At 43.2% G+C, this 26157-nt stretch overlaps 1 protein-coding gene across 1 annotated transcript in view; it reads right to left on the minus strand.

Moving 5' to 3' along the window:
* The window catches only part of ITGA9 (integrin subunit alpha 9), a 288361-nt gene that overhangs the window by 239291 nt on the left and 22913 nt on the right, over positions 1-26157 (minus strand). The window contains exons 4-8 of the mRNA XM_054992076.1: positions 19930-20053; positions 11897-11964; positions 7570-7699; positions 5987-6072; positions 3049-3117 (exon numbers count right to left, since the gene is read on the minus strand). Coding sequence (XP_054848051.1) covers positions 3049-3117; positions 5987-6072; positions 7570-7699; positions 11897-11964; positions 19930-20053 — 477 coding nt within the window. The remainder of the gene's footprint in view (positions 1-3048; positions 3118-5986; positions 6073-7569; positions 7700-11896; positions 11965-19929; positions 20054-26157) is intronic.

A 26157-nucleotide genomic window follows, 5' to 3' on the forward strand; every position in this document is an offset into this window, starting at 1 on the left:
GTTTGTAATTGAAGTAGCAACTTGCTACTTTATCTAACACCAGCAGCTCCTAGTTATTGTCTCAAGGGAATCTTTTGGCAACTGCAGTGGCCTTGGGTTTTCCCCTCCTCAAAGTAATAAAAATCACACCTCCAGTTGGATCTTAAAATAAGTTATTGCTTTGCTTCAAAAGCTATGGCTTTATTTTATTTTGAGCATCCTTATCTCACACTTCCTCCAAGGAGCTATGGGCAATATCCATAGTTTCCCCCTCCTCTATTTATCCTTACAATAATCCTATGTGGTAGGTTATGCCAAGAGAGCGTGGCTTCCATGAGGTCACACCCAGGAGGTTTCATGGCAAGTGGTCATTTGAACTCAAGTAGTACTGGTTCAGTACTCTAACTGCTCTGCAACACTTCTCTACCACTCTACTACACTGGCTCTCTTGAAAGGCCCACGAACACTCATGGTTTTTTTTGTTTGTTGAAATCAACACGTGGGCTTTTGTGAACCCTACAATACACATGCAGATTGTGACTCGCCTCATCGTGCTGCAAATCTTTTTACAAGTGAATGGATTCAGAACAATGTCACAATTGGGACATTGGACAGGGCCTTCCCAACTTGGTTTCACAGACCAAAGGGCACTCGAAAATTCAACTAATCTTTACTTTACCTTGTTGAAAGGTATACAAACCAAACCAAGGAATATTTATTGCTTCACACCATTGAAAACAAGACTGGAGCCTTCCTCTGGCCTAAGGGAACTTTCCTTGATGGAACAGACTACTCGATATATGAAGTGTCTCTTCTCAGCTTCAGATCCAGGCCATCAATCACTACGTCAGCCGTTTTGAGCTTTCCTCACTGAATCACCAAACCACAAGTGCTGATTTTGTGGTTTGTTAAATCAATGAAGAGTCAAGATGGCAGACAAGTCATGAGTAGGGGCTGATTTCCGCAATGTGTCTGTCAAAGACAAAATTTTATGGAGCAGCTCGAAAAGCCTACGCCACACAACATGCAGATTGGCTCCAGTGTGTGCAGAGTTCCTACACCGGCACAACAGTTCTAGTATGGCTAGCACCTACATGAAGACTTTCCATACAATACAATAACCAATTTTCATAAATCATGGTCACCTCCATACAGAATAATTTATCATTGTTTCCAGTTGAAAGCCAGGTGAGAGAATGCACTGAATCACATTTTTGCTGAGGAGTCACTCACAACCACTTGTGGACATTTTGTGTCTATTTATCCACTGTGATACTTGGACTATACACCATTAATCTGGCAGCAAACAACATGCAAGTTTAGCGACTAATAAGCGGTGATCAAAAAATGACAAGACATCGAACTGAATTTATATTATGAATCTCACCCCATCGTAAGTTTACTGGCTGAACATTTGCATTTCCCTCCCCTCCTTAATTTGGTCACACAGTTTGTCTTTGACCAAGACGAGCCAAACAATCAGGCCAACTGATGATATCAGTCAGGCAGCAGCAACCACACCTATCATCATTTAGTTAAAACTGACTTTTTAATACAGAAATGCTGTGCCTATTGTTTACAAGCTACTGAAAGAGGTGTACTGGTGTACTTGACTTTAGAGTTTATAGTCAAATATTTCACATTCGTATTTCTTTTGTGAATTTTTGCTTGCTAGATTTAACACACACAATAGCAGGCATTGGATACATCTCTGAACAGTACCATTGCGGATTTAGGCAGTTTCTAACGGGAAAGGGGTAGTATTTCTTCTACAGCAAGTCTGTGTGTAGGGGGCCAAACTTGACATGACAGCATCCTTGTAGCTGCCACAGGGGCACTGCTGCCATTTTAAGGTGATTTTAAAATGCTGCAAGGGCCTAATTAGGATTCACAGCACTCTCGTTTCCCCCACCCAACCCCTGCACCTTTGAAATGCTGAAACACCTGTGGGTGGCCATTTTGGCAGCTGATAAGGTGCGGGAGGTGAAAAGAGTATCTCATTTTGCCATGCTGCAGGCCCTCGTGGCATTGTAAAATCAAAATGGCAACAGCATCTTTTGGGTCGCTACAAGGCCACTGACACACTCAGTTCTAACTTGTGTGCGGCATAATCCAGCTGGATTTACTATGAGAACATTAGTTTTTTTGCTATTCCCTTCTGGTATCACGGACTTTATTTATGTTTATGAGCTGCCTTGTGAATCCCTCATGATTGGTACCTGATATAGAAATGCAAGATCCCGGTTCAATTGCACCTTAAAGGTTTCAAATAAATAAGCAATTAAAGGTTACTTTTATTCATATCTTTTCTAATTGCCAGTAAGGGTCCAGGCACCCCCACCAAGGGGTAGCATTGCAGAGGGATCAAGCATATCACTCTTTGAGTGATCCTAGCAAAAGAGGGAGCCACTGCCTTGCTCTGTGCTACACAACAGACCCATCACTGTCTGTGGACAGCCTTGCAGCTACCAACTCGTCAATAATCATGTGACACAAGAAAACAATGCTGCAATGGGTTCCTATAGACTCTCACCAAATGGCGCACCTCAGAAGTACAATTCACAAACAAAAGTGCCCTTTCTTCAAATATTCTGTATTTTTGCTTCTATAGAATCTGCAGAACTCACCAATGTGATTGAAGGCCATTCTACACAACAGTTTCTCACTCAAATATCACTCCTCAAATGCATCATTGTATATAATGGATGCTCAAATACAACAAATAGTCTATTTCGCCATGTGCCATCATGAAAGACAATGTGGGAAACCGTCACATGTGAAGGGGAACTGGCTGGAGACAAAATCGTGGGTGGCCCTAGCAGACACATACTTGTGACTTCTGAGCAGTCTAAATGGAATCAGAATTAGTCAGAAGCACTGAGAGCAGGTGGTATTCTTTCCATACTCAGGGCGAAGCTACAAGTGACGAATGACACTTGAACGGCAAGTGTATTTCTCCCTGTTCACTTGTGCTCCACTCAATCCACTTGCCGTTCAAGTGTCATTCGTCACTTGTAGCTTGGCCCTAAGTGGAACAACTAACCCTTGTTTCACTTAAGGATAGCTCACCTTTTTACCTGAAGCCTGAAAAATCTTTATTAGAGAAAGAGACCTCCTATCAGTTCGGAAAATGTACACCTAAAAAGTTAAACAAAAAAAATTAAACATTTAACTTCATCACACATATATTATATGAAATTATTAACTGCTGAAGTCTGGTATCATATGCAGGGCTTTTTTTCAGGGGGAACGCGGGGGGACAGAGTTCCGGAACCTCTTGAAAATGGTCACATGGGCGGTGGCCCCGCCCCCTGATCTCCAGACAGAGGGGAGTTTAGACTGCCCTCCGCGCTGCTGGAGCGGCACGGAGGGCAATCTCAACTCCCCTCTGTCTGGAGATCAGGGGGCGGGGACACCAGCCATGTGACCATTTTCTCTGAGGGCAACCCACCGAGTTCCACCACCTCTTTCCCCAGAAAAAAAGCCCTGATCATATGTATGCATTCAATACAACAGTGAAAATGTAGTAGTCCCCAACATTCAAAATCAGGTTGCTATAAGGATTACTCAGGTGCTTTAAACATTCAAAAAGCAGTACATAAAATAAATACTAAGCAGGGAATGTAGCATAGATGGCCAATGGGCAGCAAGGTGCCTCAACTGACCCAGAAATCTAGACCGTGCTGTTAAGTTGATATTGGCTGATCTTTTATCGTAATAAATGAAATGATGACAACACAGAGATCAGGAGTTTCCTGGATGCGACCAGGAAAGGCTGGCTATAGCTCTGCAAAGGGCTGCTGTTGCTTGCTCCCTTGTGCAGTAGCAACCAAAGTGTGTGTGCAGCACTTGGCCCCACCAGGCCAAACACAAACCCACTGTCTGCAAAGTGTTCCACAACTCACCTTGCTTTAGTAGCGCAAGGCAGGCAGCAGAAGGAGGTTATTCACAGAGCCCATTATAGGGTCTCCATATGAGGCTGGTGAGCTGCCTTCAATTCAGTGGGAGGCTAGGGAGAGCTTTAGAGCATAGTAGAGAGGTAAGGGAGGAGGGAGACTACACACATTCATATATATTGTAGCAACTGCTGTAGTAGTACTTGACTCTGACTCATGTCCATAAAAGGTGGGCTGTCATCAGCACATCAGGTCTACATCATCATTATTAAGGAGCCAGTCTGAGGCAAAGAAACCTTAGAAAGCCATCAAAAGTTTGGGTAAGCAACAGTAGGACAGGCAATGGGTTCAATTCAGCATTAATGAGAAAAATCCAGGCTGTGCTAAGACATTACAATAAACCATGGTTTATTTAGAAACAGTGTGTTGCAGAAACCCTGTTTAGTCTTATCAGATGTACCTAACAGGCCATAGTTTGTTTTAAACCTGTTAGTCCTGCTGCTGGTCTTCTTTCCTACCCACCTCCAAGCTGAACCCCCAAATGCTACCCCAAACTCTTTTGTCTTGTATGGCTGATGATGCCATGTATGCAGCCCACCTGCTATTAGTTAGCAGCACAAACAGGCAGAGAAACTGCCCTCTCCACTGATTAACCAGGAAAAGGGGCACTTACCCTGTCCCCAGGGGAGGAATAGGCAACTGCAAGCTTGCCCGACAGAACGTTCAGTCAGGAAGACGGAGCCAGAGGACTTTTATCCCCTGGAAATGTGCCATGCAGCCGTTTTTACTGGTGGACTCAGCTACCACCCACCCACCCCCTCCCTCCCTTTAGGTGGCAGTAGAGGTGCAGGCTGGACACTCAAGGACAATGTAGAATTTTTTTGCCTTCTAGTGTGATGTTTGACATCTTCTGCTCCACACTGGCTAGAAGTGAATGTTTTTTGCCCACTCTGTATTGTCCTTTGCCCAAGGCTTCAGTAGTTACATCTGGGCTGCAGAAGTAAATCTTAAGAGCACTCTGTTTGGTTGTCACAACTTGAAACTTGAGGAACTCAGAGCTGAGGGGAAGCTGATCAGAACACCAAACCAAGCTAAAAGGTTGCCTTAAGGCATATTGGTTAAGAACCAACGCAGCCCAGAGCATACTTGTGGCATGTGTTGCAGGTTCCTTCTGAGGTGAAGGGCAAGGGCAGCAAAGCCTAGGGCAAGCCAAGCCTTCTCCTCACTCCTACTAAGGATCATCTGCCTCTCTCCCACTGCCCTCTTCTAGCTAGCCATTTCATGGAGTTGCTGAAGTTTTAAACTCTGAAAAAAATAGATCATTTACAGACAGTCCTTTCCCTCAGACGTCTCTACTGGGAGAGGATGCAATCTATGGGGAACATTCCTGCTCGGTGAAATATCACTAGCAGGGAAAGGGGCAAAGACAGAGTAGCCAGAGGCAGGAGGGATTAAAAGTTCTTAGAAGCTCCCTGTTGAGTCTGTGCTTCCCTCTGTGTGCACTGCAGGTAAAAAAGGACAAGTGATACTGGACAAACTGGGATTTTTGCATTCAAACATCATAACAAACCACAATTTGTAAAACGGGTTGTGTGATATCCGAACACAGTTTTCACAATCTGTGCTATCTTCATAGGTGCTCGACTAGGGTTCTCAACCACAGCTTGTAAACTTTGCCTGATAATGCAAGGGAGCTTGGGATAACGTCAGGGGATGCTGCTGGAGGCTGGAAATGATGCAAAGAGCAGGCTGGGATTTCTAAGGTGGTCTGTCCTGTACATCTGGTAAGCTAAATAGGGAACATTCAATAAACTGTGGTTTAAACAAGCCTTGGTTTATAGTGACGTTTGAAAACATTGGGCAGCCTTATAATTTTGTACTTGGCTGCTATGAAGCCAAATGAGATAAATATCACAGCAAGTGCTTTGCACATTTATAAATGCTGCCACAAATTATACATGACAGTAATGCCAATAAATGCCTTTCAGGGGCTTTGCTGAAATTAGCAAGTAGCCCCACACCTCTTGTTCATCAATGTTTCCAGGAACCGACACAATAGGTCTCTCATTGCCACATTAACAAGGGCGTCAAATTTTTGTTAAGAACTACACCTTTCCAATGCCTCCATCCTGGGGAGCTCCTCCTACGATGTCTGTGGTCGTCAGCTGAGAGAAGTGACCTGCTGTCACGGCATATCCTGAACAGGGCGTAGCGGGGTAGATGATCAGGGAGGGGTCAAAAGGAGAAAAGTAACAAATGTATAAAAGGAAACTGGTTACAAGAGCAGGTCAGCCATCTGGATGATGGCAGGATTTTTCTTTCTTCCTCCCTGGGTGTAAATGTACTAGCATCAGGCAAAAAGTCCAGAATACCAGGAAGTAGCCAGCTTTCTATTCAAGGCTAAAAATTACAATAACGTTCATGCCTGTAAGCAACAGCCTCTATATACACCAAATTGAACAACACTCCCTCAGCTGGAACTGCTACACCAATTTTACTGAAAAACAAAAGGCAGTGGGCAAGGGGCGGGGAATGATAAAGAGTAAATGCTTTAAACAAGCCATCTTCTTAGGTAAGAACTCAAAAACTGAAAAATCTATCAAAGAGAGGGTTTATTTGAAAGAGGGGTATCAATAATTTGCTCCTATTTGCTACACTAAAATGATATATTATGATACCAGGGAAAATAGAACAACCCCCCCCCACACACACACACTGTGAATTATTGGCCCTTTATCAGCATTCTAAACACCGTATTTCAGAGCTCTTCAAAGCAAAACCTCTATATCTTCAATATATATAGCCCACCTCCCACTTAACTATTCTCCAGTGGCTTTCTCTAAGTGGTCTTTTTTTAAAAAAGTACAGGACTGAAGGCTAAAGAATATAAGAGGTCAGTCTGAGATTTTTAAAAGCATTGCCTCAGCTTAACACACTAAACAAATCACGTAAGTGAAGGTCTGTCAATGTTTTCATAATCAGAGCAAGTAGCCATGAGGGACCAGACAGAAGCCATTACACGTACAGTATTTCTCTGAGGAAACCTGCTGCGTTGTGAACCGAAGTCATTAATGAACAGCCATGTCCTCTATCCTTATCTTGGTGTATTCTCTTATGAACAATTTATCATCAATAAAAAATATCTTTAGCAATGAATTTACCTCCCAAACACCGTGTGACCAACCAATGACAAAAATGAAAACTGAGCAACCCATACAGAATACTTTGATTTCCTAAGGTGCCAGTTCTTCCCAGACAAGGATTTACCTCTTACACACACACACACACACACACACTGAACATAACAATAATTCCTAAGATACAGGAGAAGAAAAAATGTAACAGTTAAGTTTGTAATCTAGATATACTCTGAAAGAGAAACAATGATAACTACTAGAGCTCACCATTACCTATGTGAATTGTCAGCCTACCGCAGAACATATTCTGTGCTCCACCACTCCAGGGAAAGACTAATAGTGGTAAACATGTGATATGCCATAACTAATTTCATTTGCTGAGCCCTCCTAAGTTTCTACAGAATCCCAGTCTTCACACAGTATAGTTTGAGAATTACTGGCTTAGACTATACAGCCAAGAGTTGCCAAGCAACCAGATTTGCATCAATTTTCCCCACTGTAAAAAGCTACATGAAGACAGACCACCATTAAAAATTTGAAGCATCTACATTACTTACCTAGATAGGTGTACCGTTTGGCGATCACAGCATCATCATTCAGTTTAAAATAGGTATTGTCAGTGAGGTTCAGAACTTTGATGGTTCCTGTCCAGTAGAAAGACCCAGGAGCTCCCATAACAACCAGGTCCTACCAAAGACAAGAGGGTCACCATATTAAAATTCCACCTTGCTGATCTTATACAGCAAAGAACAGATTGGCATGCTGAGGGTCCCCTGTATTAAATAAAGCTGAGACCCATTCTGACATCCAAAGAACTTGTGTTAGCTCTTTATCCTGTGTCCACCTACATAGCAAGGATGTTCCCCTTTGACTGGCAACCAAAAGCTTGATCATTCCAACTTCCCTCATTGCTGCGGTCAACAGTGATGGCCTCATGAAACGAGACAGCCACTGAGAAGAACTCATGCCTTTTTTTGCAAATGTCTTCACCTCTTCCATTGAGGACAGCTACTAAGGGATGTTGGCTGTTATTATGCCACGGTGTTGCATTGGTGGCAAGGTGGTCCAGAATTCACCATTTGCCTGGAACTGGTAGACCCAGTGATCCATGTAGAGGAAGTAAAAAGCTGCCGTTAACTTAAACAGAGTGCACAATGAACTAATAGGGCACAGTAACAAAAAACTCTGCTGCCTTTACAGGGATGGCCTGTGTTTACCATCTACAAAACTTCTCCTCACAACTCTTAGAGAATATCTACAACAAGCCCTCACAAGAGCCCAGGCTGGATTTTATTATCTCTCTCAAATAACCTCCCCCAAGTCAGCCTGGCACTTTCGTTATAGGCATTAAAGTACCAGGCAAAGACCTTCTTATTTCTTCATACATTTGGGTTAGTTTGTTTTACTCTGATCAGCTTTGCTATTTTGTTGTCTGTCCTACTTTAGTTTCCCTTTGTTTTTAAGGCTGGTCCGTTGTGTTTTTCTCTTATATTTTTGCTTTTTACTGATGTTTTTGAAGGGTTTTTTGAAGGGACATTTGCTCTGAGCAGACGTGTTACTCGAGAAAGAGGGATGGAAATAAATTTTAATAAACAAATAACCCATCCACCCCCTCCTGTCTCTCAACAGAAAACAGCAAGCATTAGAAAGGCTGAGTACATATACATTAGGTGCTTGCCTGTTTGACCCAGAACTCATTTATCTACATTTCCTGCTCATACTGAAATGGCTGAACTCTAGGGCTGGGGTACTCAAAGTTCAAAGCCATCTTTTGAATGAGAAGCAGGCACAGGGAGTTCAGAGCATGGGAAAAGAAACAGCCTCGGTATAGCAGAGGAGTCAGGAAACAGCTGCTGCCGACAAAAGGCTCCTATGATCAAAAACGTTATCACAAACGTTGCCACCCAGACCAGATTAACTTGGAATGAGCCCTGAATCTTTTTTGTACGTTGTGGTACAAGTGTTGCTTACACGAACCAGGGCAATTAAACCCTTTGATCCAAACATAATGATGTCTTGAAAAGTAATCTTTTACGCTCTTACCTAAGGCAGAACTAGACATTACACAACACATGGGGCTACCGCCCAAACCCGCAACATGGCCTTGTGCGGAAATGAAACTTGTATCCCATCCCTTACCCTTGGCAGATGATAAGGAGGAGCAGGAATGGTACTAGGAACTTTTATTGGAACATTAAAGTTGAGATTTCTCAAGATAGTGAGCTTTGCATCCAAACCTGCAAAGCGCAATTATGGAAGAAAAATGCAGCACGCATGCCGCTCTGCTTATTCCCCAAGAAAGAATATGCTTAGTATCATTTGTAATTGGGGCACACATCTATAAATTGTGGCTATTGCTTGGGAAAGTGCACATGAGGGAGGAATCTGCACCATTCATAAATTATGCTCTTTGGTTGTTTCTTTCCTCAAGAATCTGTTCCCAAGAATAAGACGTCACATACACAGCAGTCAATTAAATTTAGCAATGGAGCAAGAAATCTGGTAATAAAGCCAAAGAGGAATGTTAGGGGAACACACTCCATTATTCAGTAAAACTTCATTATAAACCAGCAGTCGTTCTCTTAGAGCTTCTCTGTGAATTAAATTTCTGAAGTAGATAAATTAAGTGTACAACTGAAAATGTTAGTTCAGAAAACATAGGTGCATAGGGACAGTGAATCAGCATGCTGGAATTGGGTACAGCTATCTGAGTGTACATCTATAAGCCCCTGTGATGCCCCCGGGGGTAGGGGAATGTCATATTGCCAAGCCCCCAGACAAACATAGCAAGGGACAACTGGTGCAGTTCTGTACTGTCTTTTATTTAGTGATGGGCAGCCAGTTAACATCGCTGGTGGCTCTCAGGGGATCAGTTCTGTAAATGACACAGATGTCCCATTCTGGGAGTCCTTTTCCTCCTTCTTTCCCCCTGCTTTCCCTTCTCCTTGGAGCTTTTGAACATTTACTTCCAGGTAAGCCCCACACTATCACAGACATTCTGCCCAGGGGAATACCATCCATGCTGGCCTCCCACTATCTTAAAGGGGACTCACCTATGCTGCCTATCTCTCATGGCACCAGATGAGGAGCATGTAGCAGGGACTTCCAGGGAGAAGCCTGGAACAGAAGGATAACACTGGGCTGGTGGGGGGACTGCCCACATTTGGGGCATGGCCTAAGGGGGAGCAGCCAGATGCCCTCTTACTGGAAAATTATTAGGGACTACAGTGGTGTGAATTATGAAGTGGCAAACCTGGGTTTGTAACACATAATTAAGGAAAACAGTCCTTAGAGTCTTTTTGGATGAAGGGAGAAATTTTTATTGAGTTAGTGCTCCTGAAACCTTCAAGCCACAGGGACTGTGTGACTCCATACACTGATTCAGAATCTAAAGCACTAGGGTTGACATAGGAGGTAGAGTCCAAATGTGAGTGTGCTCTACAAAAAGTGCAATTCTGCTCATTTTTTAAAGATGATGCTTCCCACACGTCCAGCTAAGCATGACATCCCGGGAGCTTTCAATGGGTGGGGCATAGGGAAGGGGAATGTCACAAACGTTGTGACTTCACTTGCAGCTGATAATCCAGAAATGCTGTCTCACATAGGCACACAAAGCTCTAGGAACTCCTCCAATCTCTATGGTAAAGTCTACAGAGATTGGGGAAATTCCTAGAGGGTCACTGAAAAGGTTGTGATGTTAGTATTACCCCTCTCCATTTTTTCTCTTGCTGCTCCAATGCTTGAGCATGGTTAATAGAAGGGGACAGGAGCTTGCCCTCCATGGGTGGGCAACTGGTAAGCCTTTGAGACCAGCACTGAATACTACTGGGGAATGATTACATGTTATATTTTTCTCACGTCTTCCCCAGGTCCACCCAGGATCCTGTTGCTCGATATGTGCTTTGAGGTTATTTACTTCATTTATACCCCACTTTTCTCCCCAATGGGACCCAAAGTGGCTTGCATTGTTCTCCTAGCCTCCATTTTATCTTTGCAACAACACTGAGAGGTAAATTAGGCTGATAGTGTGTGACTGGCACAAGGTCACCCAGCAAGCTCCCATAGCAAGGTGTGGATGAGAACCTAGATCTGCCAGATCCTAGTTGACACTCTAACCACTGCATCAAATTGGAGTTCTGAGCATGGAACTCGCAGCATACATCTGACTGACAGGACCACAGGTGGACCTGGAATGGATTCAAGGGAAATGTGGCAACCCTTCAACCATGCTGAGAAAATGGGTACTATGCTAGCTCCTGGTTCAGATGGACTTACCACTCTCTTACCACAGCAGCCATATAAGGCCCTGTAATAAAGAGCCTGAAGAACAAGGACAGCAAGTGAAGATACCAATATGTGGCCAATACAGATTTAAATTAGAGTTCCTTCTACTGCTCCCCTCCCCCAAATTAGAAGAACTAAACTGTTCTCTGTGTGGGAGAGTCTCGTGTTTGTTTAGATTTGTTTCTGAGTTTTGTTTTGCTTGTGAGGTCAGTATTTCAAAATTCTTTTTTTTCCCAGAGCATTCTCTTTCTCTCTCCCCCACCCACATTTCTTCTTTAGTTTTAATTGTTAAACTGCAAAAGAGGGGTGTATATTTATATTGGTGGGATCTGCTGCATGTTATGAGCTGCTTCAGGGAGTTCCATTAAAAAAGGGATGCAAAGACAGTAAGTTAAATAAATAGCTGGGACATATGACGTCACATATGCAATAAAGAAACAGATTTCTTACCTAGCACCATGTGACAAATTGCAGCATAAAGACAGTATTAAAGTTACGGAGTTGTATGTGGAAATTAAAAAGCTAAAAGCATTCCTTCTTTATTCTCAGCAGGAAAACCCTTCCACAAAAGGAACTTCACACCAAAGCTATGTTACTTACCTCCGTAAAGAATCCTGCTATGCCGGCCTGACAAGAACCATGCTCTTCCCCATATTTCTTCTTATATTCTAAGCAGGATGAGAACAAAAGAGTGGGAGAACACACAGTCACATGTCAGTCCTTGCTAGAGGTGTGCGGTTCACAGTTGCCCAAGTTCAATTCGTTCTGCATGAGCTGCGAGATGCTGAGTTGTAGGAGGCCTACAGCAGAGTCCAAGTTAAGAAATCTCTGGAATTCAGAGAACCTCAGAAATCCAGGCTCTGTGGCCACAAATATTGTCAAAACCAAGCAGAGGAAGAATAATGGCAACATAACACAGAGATACAATTCCCCATTGGCTAAATCAGATAGAAAACAAAGCTCTGTAGAATAGGGGGACAGTAAAAGGGCAGAGAATGAAGCTAAATGCGTACAGCAAACTAATAAAAAAACTAAAACTGCAAATCAGATATTAACAGGCTTCTCTCTAAATCCTCTTCATACAAAATAAAGTTGTACACGTACCTGTATCTACTCACAATCATCTCTCTCCTAGTCTTCCTCTATTACTCTCCCTTCTCTCTTTCCTACTGTAATCTACTTGGGGCAAAGACTTATTGTCTTGTTTTGCTTATGTTACTCTGTAATGTATCACGTACACTGTTAAGTGCTATATGAACATCAACAGGAGCAGACCGCAGTGGGCACGAATACCAGAAGCAAAGGGAATTCCAGGGAGACAACACTAGCAGAAGCCAGGCACTCTAGCTAGAGGTCTCTGTTCCCAGCACCAGGGAGTTTGGACTGGGGTTTGCAGCTCTGAACGGCTACTCTCATCCTTCAGTATGAACATCATGTTGCCCACCAGGAAGCAAAGCCATACTGGTCTTACCTACATGTATTTGTTTTTCGTTTATGTGGTAAATTTATTCTGCCCTTCCTCCAAGGAGCTTAGGGCAGCGTACGCAGATCTTCCTCCTTTCTTTGTTTTATCCTCACAACTCTATGAGGTAGGTTGGGCTGAGAGAGAAGGAATGGCCCTAGGTTGCCCAGTAAGTTATGCAGCAAGTGGAGATATGAACCTGGATCTCCCCAGTCCACCACTCTCACCGCTATTCAACAGTGGCTCACAGCCCTACCCTGTAGAGATTTAGTGTCGTTTTGGATTCACGGTTTAATCCAAGAAAATGGGAAGCTGCAGGAAATCCAAGAAATGGGTTTTTTAAAATCTATTTTTCCAACAATTAGTCATCCCAAGGATTCCATGGAACCGTTTTTGGTAAGGCACATATTTTTATATTAGTTCCCTTTCTGTGTCACTTCCATTTGCCTTGGAAAGAAATTTAGAAGCCTATAGTATACTTGCAATGCAAATTTGAACCAAGTTTCAAACATGCATAAATGTAATTATGACAGACCAAGGAAGTTTGAGAGCTATACTTCTGCGAAGGAACTGGTAAATAATCTTCAATAATTTCTACTACTCACAAATCTATAATGCCATAGTTATTTCAACAAAATGATCACAGTTAAATCAGTACGAAACCACCTTAAATGTGAAGTGTAACTGTGTTTCAGGCTCCAGTCCAGTTCTGAGATTTACAGCGCTATGCCTTGCCTGAACAGCTTATGAACTTCATATACAAGGCTCTGGCAAAGAAATCAATGTATCATTGCAAAATATTCCCACTTCCTGCTTCTTGCAACATGTTCCTAAGGATAACTGGGATTTCAGGGAAACACAGTGTGCTTTAGTTTCTGAAAACACCCACCATGTAGCCTGGCAACACTCCGGAACAGCCAACTACCTATCCAATGCTAAATTACACGGAATGTTCATGGAATTATTTTGGAGATTGTCTCTTTGGAAGCAAACGTATTCCTCATGGTTTGACAGACCGCAAGAATTTAACGATCCCTAGTCTTACCACAGAAACTCTCAGTTTTTCAAGAAGAAGAAAAAATAGGGACAGGACAGCAGTTATTTCCACCTTAAACAAATATAACAATGTCTTGGATAAAATCCTGCATCCACTGTAAATTAAATGGAAGAAAATCTGCATTTCACAGCAGTCAGGCTCTCTTAGTAAAGATCTATAAAACTGAAAATTAGTATAAATCATACCGTGGATAGAAAAGGGCCTGAGGTTACAAGAAATTTTTATGTTGGGAAAGCCAAGCAAGTCAACGATCCATGTCTTGATGGGTGACTATAAGGCTGCCAATGGAGAAGGGAGATTATGAGAATAAAATACTTGCTGTTTTGTGTTCATATTCTGACAACTGAATGAAAAAGTAGCTCAGAAGACAAGTGACTAAAAAAAGAAGTTTTGTGAGGAGGGGAGCTGTTACTTCCCAGAAGGATCCCAAGAACTGCTGACACTTTTAGTTGGCCTATGCAGAACATCACAGAAGAACACTAATTAAATAATTGCGGGGGGAGGGGCTACAGGAAGGATACCTCCAGAGCCTTTTACAATGAATAGTTACCTGAGGACCCCCGATTCAAAAAGGGTGCACTGAGTATGGAAAAGGGCACAAGAAAAGACCAAAAATCAAGTTGACATAAGCAATCCTGAGAGGGAAAGGAAGCCAGCCGGGAAGAACATACCACCCACCTTGAGGAACCAAGTCAAATGATACGAGAGGAGAAACAGCGTAATGTTTTGGATACAATTAGGGATTTTGTTGCCTTTTTGAGGAAAAGAGAGAACGCTAAACTAAACTAAAACGATGCTCATACCTCTATCTCTAACCATGGTCAAGAAAAATGAATAAAAGGCAGTGGGTTGGATGGGCTTAATCAAGCATCTAGAATACCTAGACTGAAGATCCGCTGGAGCCATCTAGAAGTCCCAAGACCTCAAAATCGGTAGCTATGCTTCACAGACCTAGAATAATTTAATAACTTAGCTTTAAATGAGAAAGGGCAGGAAGATATTTATGAAGGAAAAATCAGTGCTGTCAGTTCAGTTCAATTGTTTTTCCATGTAAACAGGTACTTCTTTCCTTCACGAATGTATTGTTTGTACTCCTTTACCCTCTTTCAATAAACCACTTGATTTGTTTCAGATAAACTCTACATCTTCCTTACTAGTCTACTGTTTGCCTTCTGAAGTCATATGACCTCATTTTCACCAACTGCAAGGATAACCTATCACAGATTCCTTTCCTGAAGTATCACTGATTATTATTTGATAAGGGTACAAAAGGTACCTTTAGACAGAAATCAGGTCAAAGGTAGTGAAAGCCAGATAGAGAAAAATAAAATAAATAAACCATACTAAAGAGAACAATGATTTCTTCAGTGTCTTTAAATAAGTGAGGCACAAAATTTAAATAGCATTAAAAAACCAAAAAAAATTACCCACAAACTTACAAACAAGGTTCTTAAGCTGGAGCAGGGTTTTCAAATAGAATGGGTACCACTACGCTTGCCATTTGCCCACTGGCAGCAGGTAATCCCCTGCCATTAATCCTCTGCCCTTGATAATTTGAGGACCATTTCCCTTAGTTTCTATGGTCTTTACCATAGAGATTGGGGGAAATCCTAGAGCAGGTCCCAGAATGTAGCTCCCCAACAGACATGATTAAAGGCATGCAATGTACTCAATGTGACATTTGTTTGGGAACTGTCTTGATAAGAAGGTAACAAAAAAGCAACAAAGAAAACATCTGTGCAAAAAAAGATACAAAGGAACAGGAAATGCAGTGCCTTGTGTATCCTCTCCCTGCCCCCACCCTGCTATCTCTGCATTAGCCAACAGAACTTGAGAATTATTCCCCTCCATTAATCTTGTGCTTCCTGTTCATCTTATTAAAGTCATCTTCAAACTCGTCATTCTGAGAAACCAGCAGATGGAAACAGAGCAGCATTTTAAGTGTTAAGACCACCACTACGTAAACTGTAGAAGAAGTTCAGTGGTCCTACAACAATGAAAAGCAATTACGAAATTACACTGGGGGAAAGGGGGCAGAAGCTTGGGCCTCCAGCACGTTTTAACGAAGCCAAGCAAGAGCCTTTTAAAACAGATATGCTTTGTACGAGCAGATAGAGCACATTTAGTTTGCATAAACAATCTCAGGCATAGCGGGGGGTAGTATTAAAGAATGTGGTATTCTGTCCCAGGCATCTGTTTTTTTCTGGGAAGTCTAGAGAAATTCAGAAGTATTTTGGATGGTGTCTGTAGTATAGCTGTGGCAATGGCTGCTGTGATGTATGAACTCACTCTAAATTCCCAGGCTCATCTCTTCTATTTTCTAACTCTGGGCCTACAAAGATGTCCTGAAGCATCTGTGAGCCAACACAGACAGCAATAAGACATGGTGACTTCAGAAGCACAAATTAATCACACTTGGAATGTGGGCTACATCGGGAATGTGATATGTCTTGTCTTATCAAGCAAAATCTCTTTTTCCAACTTCACTCAAAACTTACAATGCTGAAAACTTCTGAGTGGAGCCACCAGCTCAGCTCTTGTATGGGGAAGGGGAGCCAGTGTGGTATAGCTGCTTGCGGCTGTTAAGAGTGTTGGACTAAGATCTGGGAGAACCGGGTTTAACCCCCCAGTCGGCCATAAAGCTTCGGCCAGTCACTCTCTCTCATCCTAAAGGACCTCACATGGTTCTTGTGAAGAAAAAATGGGGAAGGGAGAATGATGTACATTGTGCTGAGGTTCTTGGATAAAGGGTGGGATAAAAATGTAACCAATCAATAAAAAGCAGCCATGGCAATCAAACCAGGGTTATTCCCACTCCTTGACTTTATCTTCCTCAGCGTTGGCTGCCATCTCTTCCTTAATAATCTTGCTGTACTACAAGAGGAGACCCTAGAGTTCAAACCCCACTAGTTTCTGCATGACCCAATGGCCTTGTTTAATGCCCAGTCACATATGATTATCTAGCAATATGATCTACTGCTATACAGCCAGTTAGGAATGTCTCCGACCCACTATGTACAAATGGAATACCTGGATCTTGTTTGACATTGGCCTTGTTTTACTCTTTGTAACTAACTTACACACATACAGAGACAGAGACAGAGACAGAGACAGAGACAGAGACAGAGACAGAGAAACAGGCTCAATGGCTGTATACTTCATGCTTTAACTCACAGAAACTTGTGCGGAAATAAATCTTGTCTACCTTTAAGGGTCTGCTTGACTCCCATGTAATTTTGCAACAACAGACTAACACAGCTACTCTTTTATCTATAAAATTCATACAAATGTGTTAGCGGTAGATGACTTTCATTCCACAGCAAATAGTACATACAAATCCATCTTGTTCAAAACCAGCAAGTATATGCAGCAGCAAACCACTGTTTTGTCAGTAACTGCCTGTCTGGGCTGCCATCTCTCCCACCCTTGATTTCCATCACATTCTTCTTTGGCTGCAGTCTCCCAGCCAAGCACTTCATTATTTCTTTCTGGAGGGTACATTAAAAAGGATTATTATAGGAAGGGAGTAGCCCAGTCAATTTAAATCACGGCTTCTTCCCAGTGATGGAGTGTAGCCATCTCTTTGAGAAGACAGAGCTCATTAACTTCATTCTAAGTGGAAAGTCACAGAGTTCAACTGATGAAAAAACTCAACCGCCTCATGCCATAGTGTACATGGCCAGTCACAGGCATGCACCTACAGCATCTTCTGTGCTCATTCCACTCTGCAACAGAATGAACTGTAATGAATCAAAATTGCCAATTTTCCACTCGTTGTTTCATAGATCTTGGATCAACATTTCTCTATTTTTGTAACAATTCTTGGCTAGTATCTTGTCCAGAGTTGGGGGCGGGGGAGAGAAGTGAACTAGGGGTGTGCACCCAAAAAAATTAGGCAAATCTAAAAAAAAATGTACCAAATCTGGAAAAATAATCAGAATTCCCTGAACTGGTTCTCTGGTTCGATTCAGCTAGGGAATGCCTTGCACTTATGGCTGGGTACTGCTTGGTTCTGTTCTATGCTGTTCCACCACTGGCTGAACCCAGAGTGTGGCTACTGTGAATGACGCTAGGCTAAGTTGCAGCAGTGTCCCTTGCTTCATTTTGGTTTGGGTGGAATGGGTGTGATGTTCTCAAGTGTGATGTTGTTCCCCTCGCTTCATGTTGGTTCTGGGAGGATTCTGTTCCCTTGCTTCGGTTTGCTTATGTTGGGATAGGTTGCAACAGTATCCCTTTCCTTCGGTTTGGTTTCAGTAGAATGGACGTGATTCTCTGCTGTGATGTTGGTCCTCTTGCTTCACTTTGGTTTGGGGATGGAGCGTTCCATTACTTTGTTTCAGTTTGGTTCTGTTGGGCTTTCTTTGGGATGAGCTCAGATTGCACTTGGGAGTGTGCCTTGGCCATGACAGCCTTGCAACAATGTGTTTCTGCAGTAGGAGTTAGCTTTGACTTTTTCCCCCGTAGGAAATAATGGAGTGGCTGGGGGCACCTTCTTCAGGAGGCCATAGAATTGCCTCTCAGGGTCCAATCTTCCTTAAACTTGGAAATTCTTTAGAAGATGGTCAGGAGTAGGTCCCCTGCAAATTTGGTGAAGTTTTCTTGACAAATGGCCCACCCACCCAGCCCACTGGATAACGTCCCTCGACTGATTTTCCCATATGAAACAATGGCCCAATTTTACTGAATTCAGTAAAAATTCAGAATTCCTGGGTTTTGATATAGAATACCCAGTTTTCACCAAATCAGCCAAAATTTAGTACTTTAATCTGAATTTCGACGTAAACTGCACACCCCTAAAGAGAACTTCTGTTTTGGTTTTTTACAAGATTCCTTGTATATCAATGTATACTGTATATACTATAAGATGCATGCAATAATTCTTTGTCCCTCAAGGATGAGCCATCCACAGTATAAACAAGACAATGCACTATTTCAGAGGGGGAGGATTTTATGACTTCCTTTCATTTTATTGCAATGAGCCTAAACATGGAAACAGTACCAGACAATTCTCCCCCAAATAGCTATTATGTCTGCAAACACTTTATTAAATGATCTGAACTATAAACAATTGCAGTCTCTAGACAGATGCAGTTGTGTTTTTTCCCAAAAAGTTTGGTTTTGCATTTTTTTAAAAAAAAAAAAAGCGTACCCAGTAGGCACAGAGGAAGGGTTATACAAATTGTCTGTTGCCAACTGCAAAATCCTATTAAGTCAATGTTTTACTAGTTTTGCTCCTCTCTCTCTCTCTCTCTCTCTCTCTCTCTCTCTCTCTCTCTCTCTCTCTCGTACTCTCTGAATGCATTCTGGTTTGGGAAGAAACCCAAGAACTATGAAGTTAGCATCATGAGAAAAAACACCCATATCTAAGCCCCATCTAAACTTAATCCAGTACATTTCATTCGCTGACATAATGAATCTACCTTTTCATGTGCATGGTAGCTTTGAGCATATCCATAATCATAAAAAACAGCTAATAAAGACATTAAGTGCTATTTTTCCCCAGTGTCTGTCACTGGAGCTGAAAATGAAAGGACGGGGAAGTTCTGTTCACAGCAGACTGTCCCATCTCAGCCTCACAGCTTTCCAAGGGAAAGAGAGCTAGAGCTTTTGTAAGAGAAAGGAACAAACCATCTGAAACGGATCCAAACTGTCTTCTAGAATATTTCTGCAACTGTCTAACTGAAAAGCCTGGAGAACAACCCATCCTCCCTTCTTAATTGAAGAGTCACACATCTTGATGTGTTAATTATATTTAAATAAGGAGATAGGGGGTTATACCAAAAGGAATTTGAAGGACAGAAAGGGAGAGGTTTATCTAGCCATTACAGAAGAACGTGTCAAGCTCATGAGCCTGCAGGAGAGAACTGGATGGAGTCATTTCCTAGCAGGGTTAGTAAGACAGATTTTCACATTTCCTTATCTACTGCAGTTTAAAATCAGACCAATCTTGCATTGGTGCTAAGGAGATGGCCCTCTGGATGTGCTACAAGGTGAAAGTGGGAACCAGACTGCCTCCCAACCCTCCTCCCACCACCTCACCACACTCAACTCACTCAATTTCAAGTAATAAATAGAGGACAAAAGAGAGAAAGGAGGCAAAAGATACTCTCTTACCTTCATAGCACGGAATTAACTTCCTACCAAAGGACCCTAGATTGGGTGGAATGACATTGCAGAAGCCATGAGGAAGGATGTACTCTGTCTCGTAGTAGACATTTTTCCAACGGTGTGCACAGGCCTAAGGTAGAATGGACCAAAAGAAAGTGAATTTCACACCTGGATCCAGAACATGAGGGGATGAAGGCAGATGGTAGAGTTTTCATAGGGTTGCGGGAGGGAGGATAGTGAGATAGTTGCACTTTGCATCAACACTGTGTTTCAAAAAGATGCAAACCCTGTTTGACAACAGACAACAAACAAAATCAATGCACAGCACAGACAGCATCTGGGTCTGTTGTGTTATCTTCAATACTCAAAAGATGGTTCTCTTCTTTCCTTTCTGACAGCAGACTGTTTGTCTGCAGCCCAGCCTTAATTCTTTCCACAGATATAGCTCTGTGGCTACATCCCAACCCCATGAACAAAACCCCTGTCACCTTACAGGGCAAGGCAGATACCAGCTCAGCACATTGGCAGTCAAATGGTCCTTCATTGTTCTGGTCAATTGAAACGTAAGCCATGTGGACCCAGAAGTTGTGCCCTGTCAAGTCTCAGGGGCTCGCCCCAAGCCAGGGCCAAAGCAACTTGAAGGTGAAGCATGCAATGGAAGAGGAAACCGGGCACCACGAAAGGGAGTCTCTTATCTCCTGTAACTTGTGCTGCTATGTTAAGGGAAACGTTGCTGCTAGAAAAACTGGCCCCCAACCGAGTTCTTATTAAGGAGGAGAAGGTGGCTGCTCCCCCCAATTGAGCAGGGCCAATTTAAATTTCTGTAGAGAATACTATTTTCTCAGCAGGGCCTAATTTGGGCTGATTCCACACACGTTGGATAATGCACTTTCAATGCACTTTATCAATCGTTTGAGGTGGATTTTTTGTTCCGCACACGAAAAAATCCGTTCCAAATGATCTATAAAGAGGATTGGAAGTGCATTATCCAACGTGTGCAGAATCAGCCTTGAACAGATTCAAAAGTGCAGCGCAGAAAGCGTTTTCAGTGTATTTTTTCCTTATTATAGCCTGGTGTGGTGTAGCATTTCGCTGGTTCAAATCTCACTACTGCCATGACCTCACCAGGTGGCCTTGAGCAAGCCACTCCTCGCAGCCTCAGTTCCCCAGCTGTGTTGTGGGGATAATAACACTGATTTTGTTCACCGCATTGAGTGGGGCACTCATCTGTCCAGAAGAGTGGTATGCAAAGTAACTGTTACTATTATCAAGTCAGGCTACAAGCTTCCTATTGGTTTATTTCTAATATAATGTGTACAGTAACATGAATTTATTTATTTACTAAACTCAGATATGGGCCTGTTGATGTTCCTGGCCTTAAGTAACTCTCTGAAGCCCTCCGATATCTGAATGAGGAATGCCTTGTTTATAATGGCATTGGGCTTGACAGCCAGATGTATGCAAGGAAGCTTGTAAGAAACTGAACCCTGTTATTTGCTCTTTTAAGTAGACCCAGTTATAGTTTCAATTCCCTACATGCTCTTCATTCAGATTTTTTTTTAAAAAAACATGCAATACTTATATCCAACAAGTTCAGGAAATAGCTTCTCACATGCCCTATTTCCACCATGAATACAAAACTCGGATATACATTTTTAACGGAGGAGAGCGTGTCCTACAGATACCCAGCACTAAAGCTTAACTCTCTTCAAGTCTCACTAGGAAACAAGAGAAGAGAACAGGTCACAGAAAGGAATGTAGTTTGAAAACAAAGAAAATTTATATCTGACATGAACTGTAGAAACTAAAGGTTCCTTTTAAACGATGGCAAATGTAAATAAAACCTCATGCTTTTAATTGTTCCTTTAATGTATTTATTTTGTACATTTGGAGAAACTGCCAGTGACCCACATCAATTACCCAACTTCAGCTCTCCCAAAGGAGAATAAATGACTGAGATGAATTGGGAGGATCAGCAACATTTGAACCAGCACAAGCACGAATGAGATTTTAAGTTGAGGGCCAAAGGAGGAAGATGGAAAGGAGGAGGGAAGGAACAGTGTGTTCCGGGAATGCCAAAATTCAGGGCTAGAGTTCTAAAACAGAGCCACCGACACCCACAACTCAAAAACAATGGGTAAGCGATCAGATATCAACTGTGAGAACATTCAATCCCTCCCCTACACGTCCCCCTCAGTGAAGGAAATTCCCCCTTCTGGCTAGGGTTGCCAGTTCCCCATTGGGGGTGGGGGATCCCCCAATCCCACCCTCCACCCCCGGTCACCTGGCCAGCAGTGGGGGGGATGTGCCTCCCGAGGTGTGCTCCTGGGCTGTACGGTGCACTCCTGGGCAGAACGGCACAGTCCCTTGGGCAGCTGTGGAGAGCAGGAGCACTCCAAGGCACATCGCAGCGGCCTGACTCAGGGCCAACCCGGGCCGCATCGGGCCACTGCGGAGGACAGCAGTACTCCCGCGCTCCACAGCGGCCTAATTTGGGCCTGATTCAGCCCCCTGAAGAGCATGGGAGTGCTGCCAGGGTGGCACATGGTCTGTGCAATGATGTCGCTTCTCAGGAGTGACATCATCATGCAAGCCAGGAGCTGGCGCTTTGTGCATGCACAAGGGAAGATCAGAAGGTAAATGCCAGGCCTCCACTCTCCCACCCAGTGGGTAGGGGGACCCAGCAACCCTACTTCTGGCCTTTACCGTTGTTAAAGGAAATACTAGCACTGGCCCTAGAACCAATGAATTAGACTTCAGATACTGGGATAAAGGGAATTGAGATAAAGGATTGAAGGAATATGTTGCACATAGAGCACGTGTTCCCAGAACAGGCTCCTTATTTCTAAACTGTGATTAAAAGAGAAATAGTATAATATCTGCTCTGGCCAACCTCACAAGAGATAAGGAATCTCTAGCTTTGCCTAAGGCCACCTGAAATTTGAACCAGAGGCATGAAGGCGAGATCACATGACATCTGGGGTATCTCCAAACATATATGCTAGCTGCAAAAAAGCAGCTATGGAAGGGTCCACTATAAATCAGGGCTACAGTGCTGGGGAATTAATTTTTCCCCTACTGTCATTTCCCCCATAGGCAACTGCCCCCCGCCCCATTTTCCCCAACTGCTTTTAACAAAAGGGAGGAAAGTCAGAAATGAATACGGGTATATCCATGCCTTTCTCCCTTTAAAGCAGATAGAGAAGGATTTTTTTCCAACTTTCCCCAATTCTACAGTTCAGCTTCCAATTGCTGCCTCCTGGCAGCTAAAATCCACATCTGGAGATGCCATCACTAATCCTCTATATTGTTGTGCGGTTTGGCCTTTAGTCACTACAATATATTGGCTCTCATGGGATCTCAGTGATTCAGTATCATGAGTGTCTTAGGGTCAAGCTAAACATGCAGCTTTTTAAAGAGCTGGGTCTGGATTCCCCAAGGTGGGTTCCCCAGACCCAATTCAGGTTCCCCGCAGCCACACAGCAGCTGTGGGGAATGGCTGTTTAAAAATAAAGAAGTGCCCAAACGGCCTAAGAACACCACTGCAGTGGGAGAAAGTGCTCCTGCCTCCTCCCTCAATCCATTTTCCAAAATAACAAGGGTGGGGTCTCTATTTTTGCTGCCCTACGTGAAGCATTCTGCGCATGTGGAGCAGTAAAAACAGGGAAATCCCCTCCCCTGTGTTATTTTGACATGAGAAACCGCTTGGGAGGGCGGAGCTCTTCCTTCCCCCTTGGTGGCATTTTGAGGCCGTTTGGGCTCTACTTTATTTTTAAACAGACATTCCCCACTGGTGCTGAGTGGCTGTGGGGCTGAGTTGGGTCTGGGGAATCCAACTCTGGGGAACCCAGACCCAAATCTTTAAAAAACCTGCACATTTGGTTTGACCCTTGGAAAATAGCCAAAGTGAAGTGAGGAGCACACTGATGAACCTCAGTTTATAAGCTTTATCTTCAATGTTTGTTGGCTTGCATCCTACACAGCCTGAGCAGAGCCTTCAAACTGAGTCACCTTTGGTTAGTGGAGCCCACAAAATATCACAGAAGCAGGGGGGCTGCATTGAGGGGGAGGAGCTGACGAAGATTGCCTTCCCCTTCTTCTGTGAGCAGAAGTGCCTACCATGAGCAGAAAAGGGGATTTCAGATCCAAGCCAATATATTTTTATCCTAATCTTATATACAGCTCCCAGTATTCTTCCATCCCAGCAAACGCCCTGCTTAGTTTCAGGAACACAGCATCAACACGATGTTCCCAGGTCAATCTCCGGGTCCTGTATGTTTTCTTGGGCAACGAGGTTTTTATGCGAGATCAGATATCCAGGCACAAAGAGATCACCACAGGACTTAAATCCAGATGCAAAGTTTGATATACAATGTGGCATCTGAAAACAAGTCATTTTATGGTGGATGGAAAGCTACGTAAGGTTAGAAGGGCAGTCATTTGGCCGTTTAAAGTGAAAAATGGCAATACTTTTGAGGAGGAGGAAGGAAAAATAAGAAGCATGATAAATAGGGCAGGTGCTTGAAAGAGCGTCTGTGAGGCTCGTCTCCAACTTTTAATGTACTATCCCCAGGTTACTTTTCCAGAACAAGTGAGAGAACGGCTTTTGCAGTCATAACACGAGAGGAACTGGGAACTTCTGTTGTGTTATTGAAACACTTACATTAATACAAACACCAATTCTCATGTTGATATTTCAAAATCCAAGAGACTTTCTAAAACTGTATTTTAAGCTTCTGCTGTCATCACTTAATTAATTTCTGGTCCTCCATTTAGCCTCCTACCCCAGGCTGAGACTGAACAGGACTGCAGTTTAATACAACAGCAGCCAGCACACTTCTGAGTTTGTCTCTTTATCACGCCTTAGGACAATACTTAAAACTATTACAAGGGAAGCTTACTAAATGCACTTCACCATGATCAGCTCCCACTGAAAATGGCTTCAGAAATGGACTGAATATCCTCCAGTTTTAATGGATAGAAATCTTCCCCCGAATATATTTTGGCCTGGGTCAAACTTATCTAGGCCAGTAACAACTATTACCTGGCAAGGCCCTCCTTCACATAGAGGTTGCCATTTATACCACAGACTCCACACAAAGAGAGTTAGTTTGGTGTAGTGGATAAGAGCAGCAGAACTCTAATCTGGAGAGCCAGGTTTGATTCCCCACTCCTCCACTTGAAGCCAGCTGGGTGACCTTGGGTCAGTCACAGCTCTCTCAGAGCTCTCTCAGCCCCACCCACCTCACAGGGTGATTGTTGTGGAGATAATAGCAACATACTTTGTAAACCGCTAAGTTGTCCTGAGGGGTGGTATACAAATCGAATGTTATTATTATTATTTTTTTAAAAGACTCACACAAATAGGGCAAGTGGGAGCCATTGAGAGCAGGGACAGTTCCAGGTTTTTGGGGGGGAGCTCTGGGCACAGAGTTTCCAGGGCCTCCTCCCCTCCTCTGCCCACCATCAGACATTTACGCCATCACTCCCCCCCCCCCCCGCTGCATGTGTGCCCTTCCCTTGTCCACTTACAAGCCCTCCCACTGCCCATACTCACAGCTGCCTGCAGGCCTTTTCCCAGTGACACTAGGCAATGTGTGCCGCATGGGTAGTGGAATGCTAGCAAGTGAGTGTGCAAGAGGCAGCAGCAGCAGTGGGCTTTACCAGAAACCCTGGACCTCCATAGCAGCCCCACCTTAGGGTATACTGATGCCAGCCCCAATTGAGAGTTATGGAAACTCAAAGACATTTTTGCAAGGAGTGCCAAAAAATGGGGTGAAATTCTCAGCACCACTGAAAATCTTCTCCAAAAAGCAGTCACTTTGGATCAGCTGTACATGTCATTCACAGGAGCCAAGCACGCAGCATACGTGCTAACAACATGGCAAGCCTGGATAATGACAGCCAAGGGCTGTTTGGTCTGCAGTTATGTATATATCCATTTCCCAACCAGCCACCATCATAATTCATATCCTTGAAGTACAGAAAACCAAAATCTCCCACTAATTTCAATACTTCACTAATGGTGTCATAAAAACATGCACCAAAAACCACCTCTCTCTTCCATGTGCAAGCCTACAAACATACTGAAGCCAATACACAAATATTTTATATACAGCTGAAACATAAAGATAGCCTGTAAAATTATGACCTGTAGTATAATACATCTTTATCTCTACATGAAATGTTTAAGTGTGTGCACTTCTAACCCTGTGTTGTTGTTGTTTTCTTTAA

Source organism: Eublepharis macularius, chromosome 11 (genome assembly GCF_028583425.1).
Source record: "Eublepharis macularius isolate TG4126 chromosome 11, MPM_Emac_v1.0, whole genome shotgun sequence".
In the NCBI taxonomy this organism is placed as follows: Eukaryota; Metazoa; Chordata; class Lepidosauria; order Squamata; family Eublepharidae; genus Eublepharis; species Eublepharis macularius.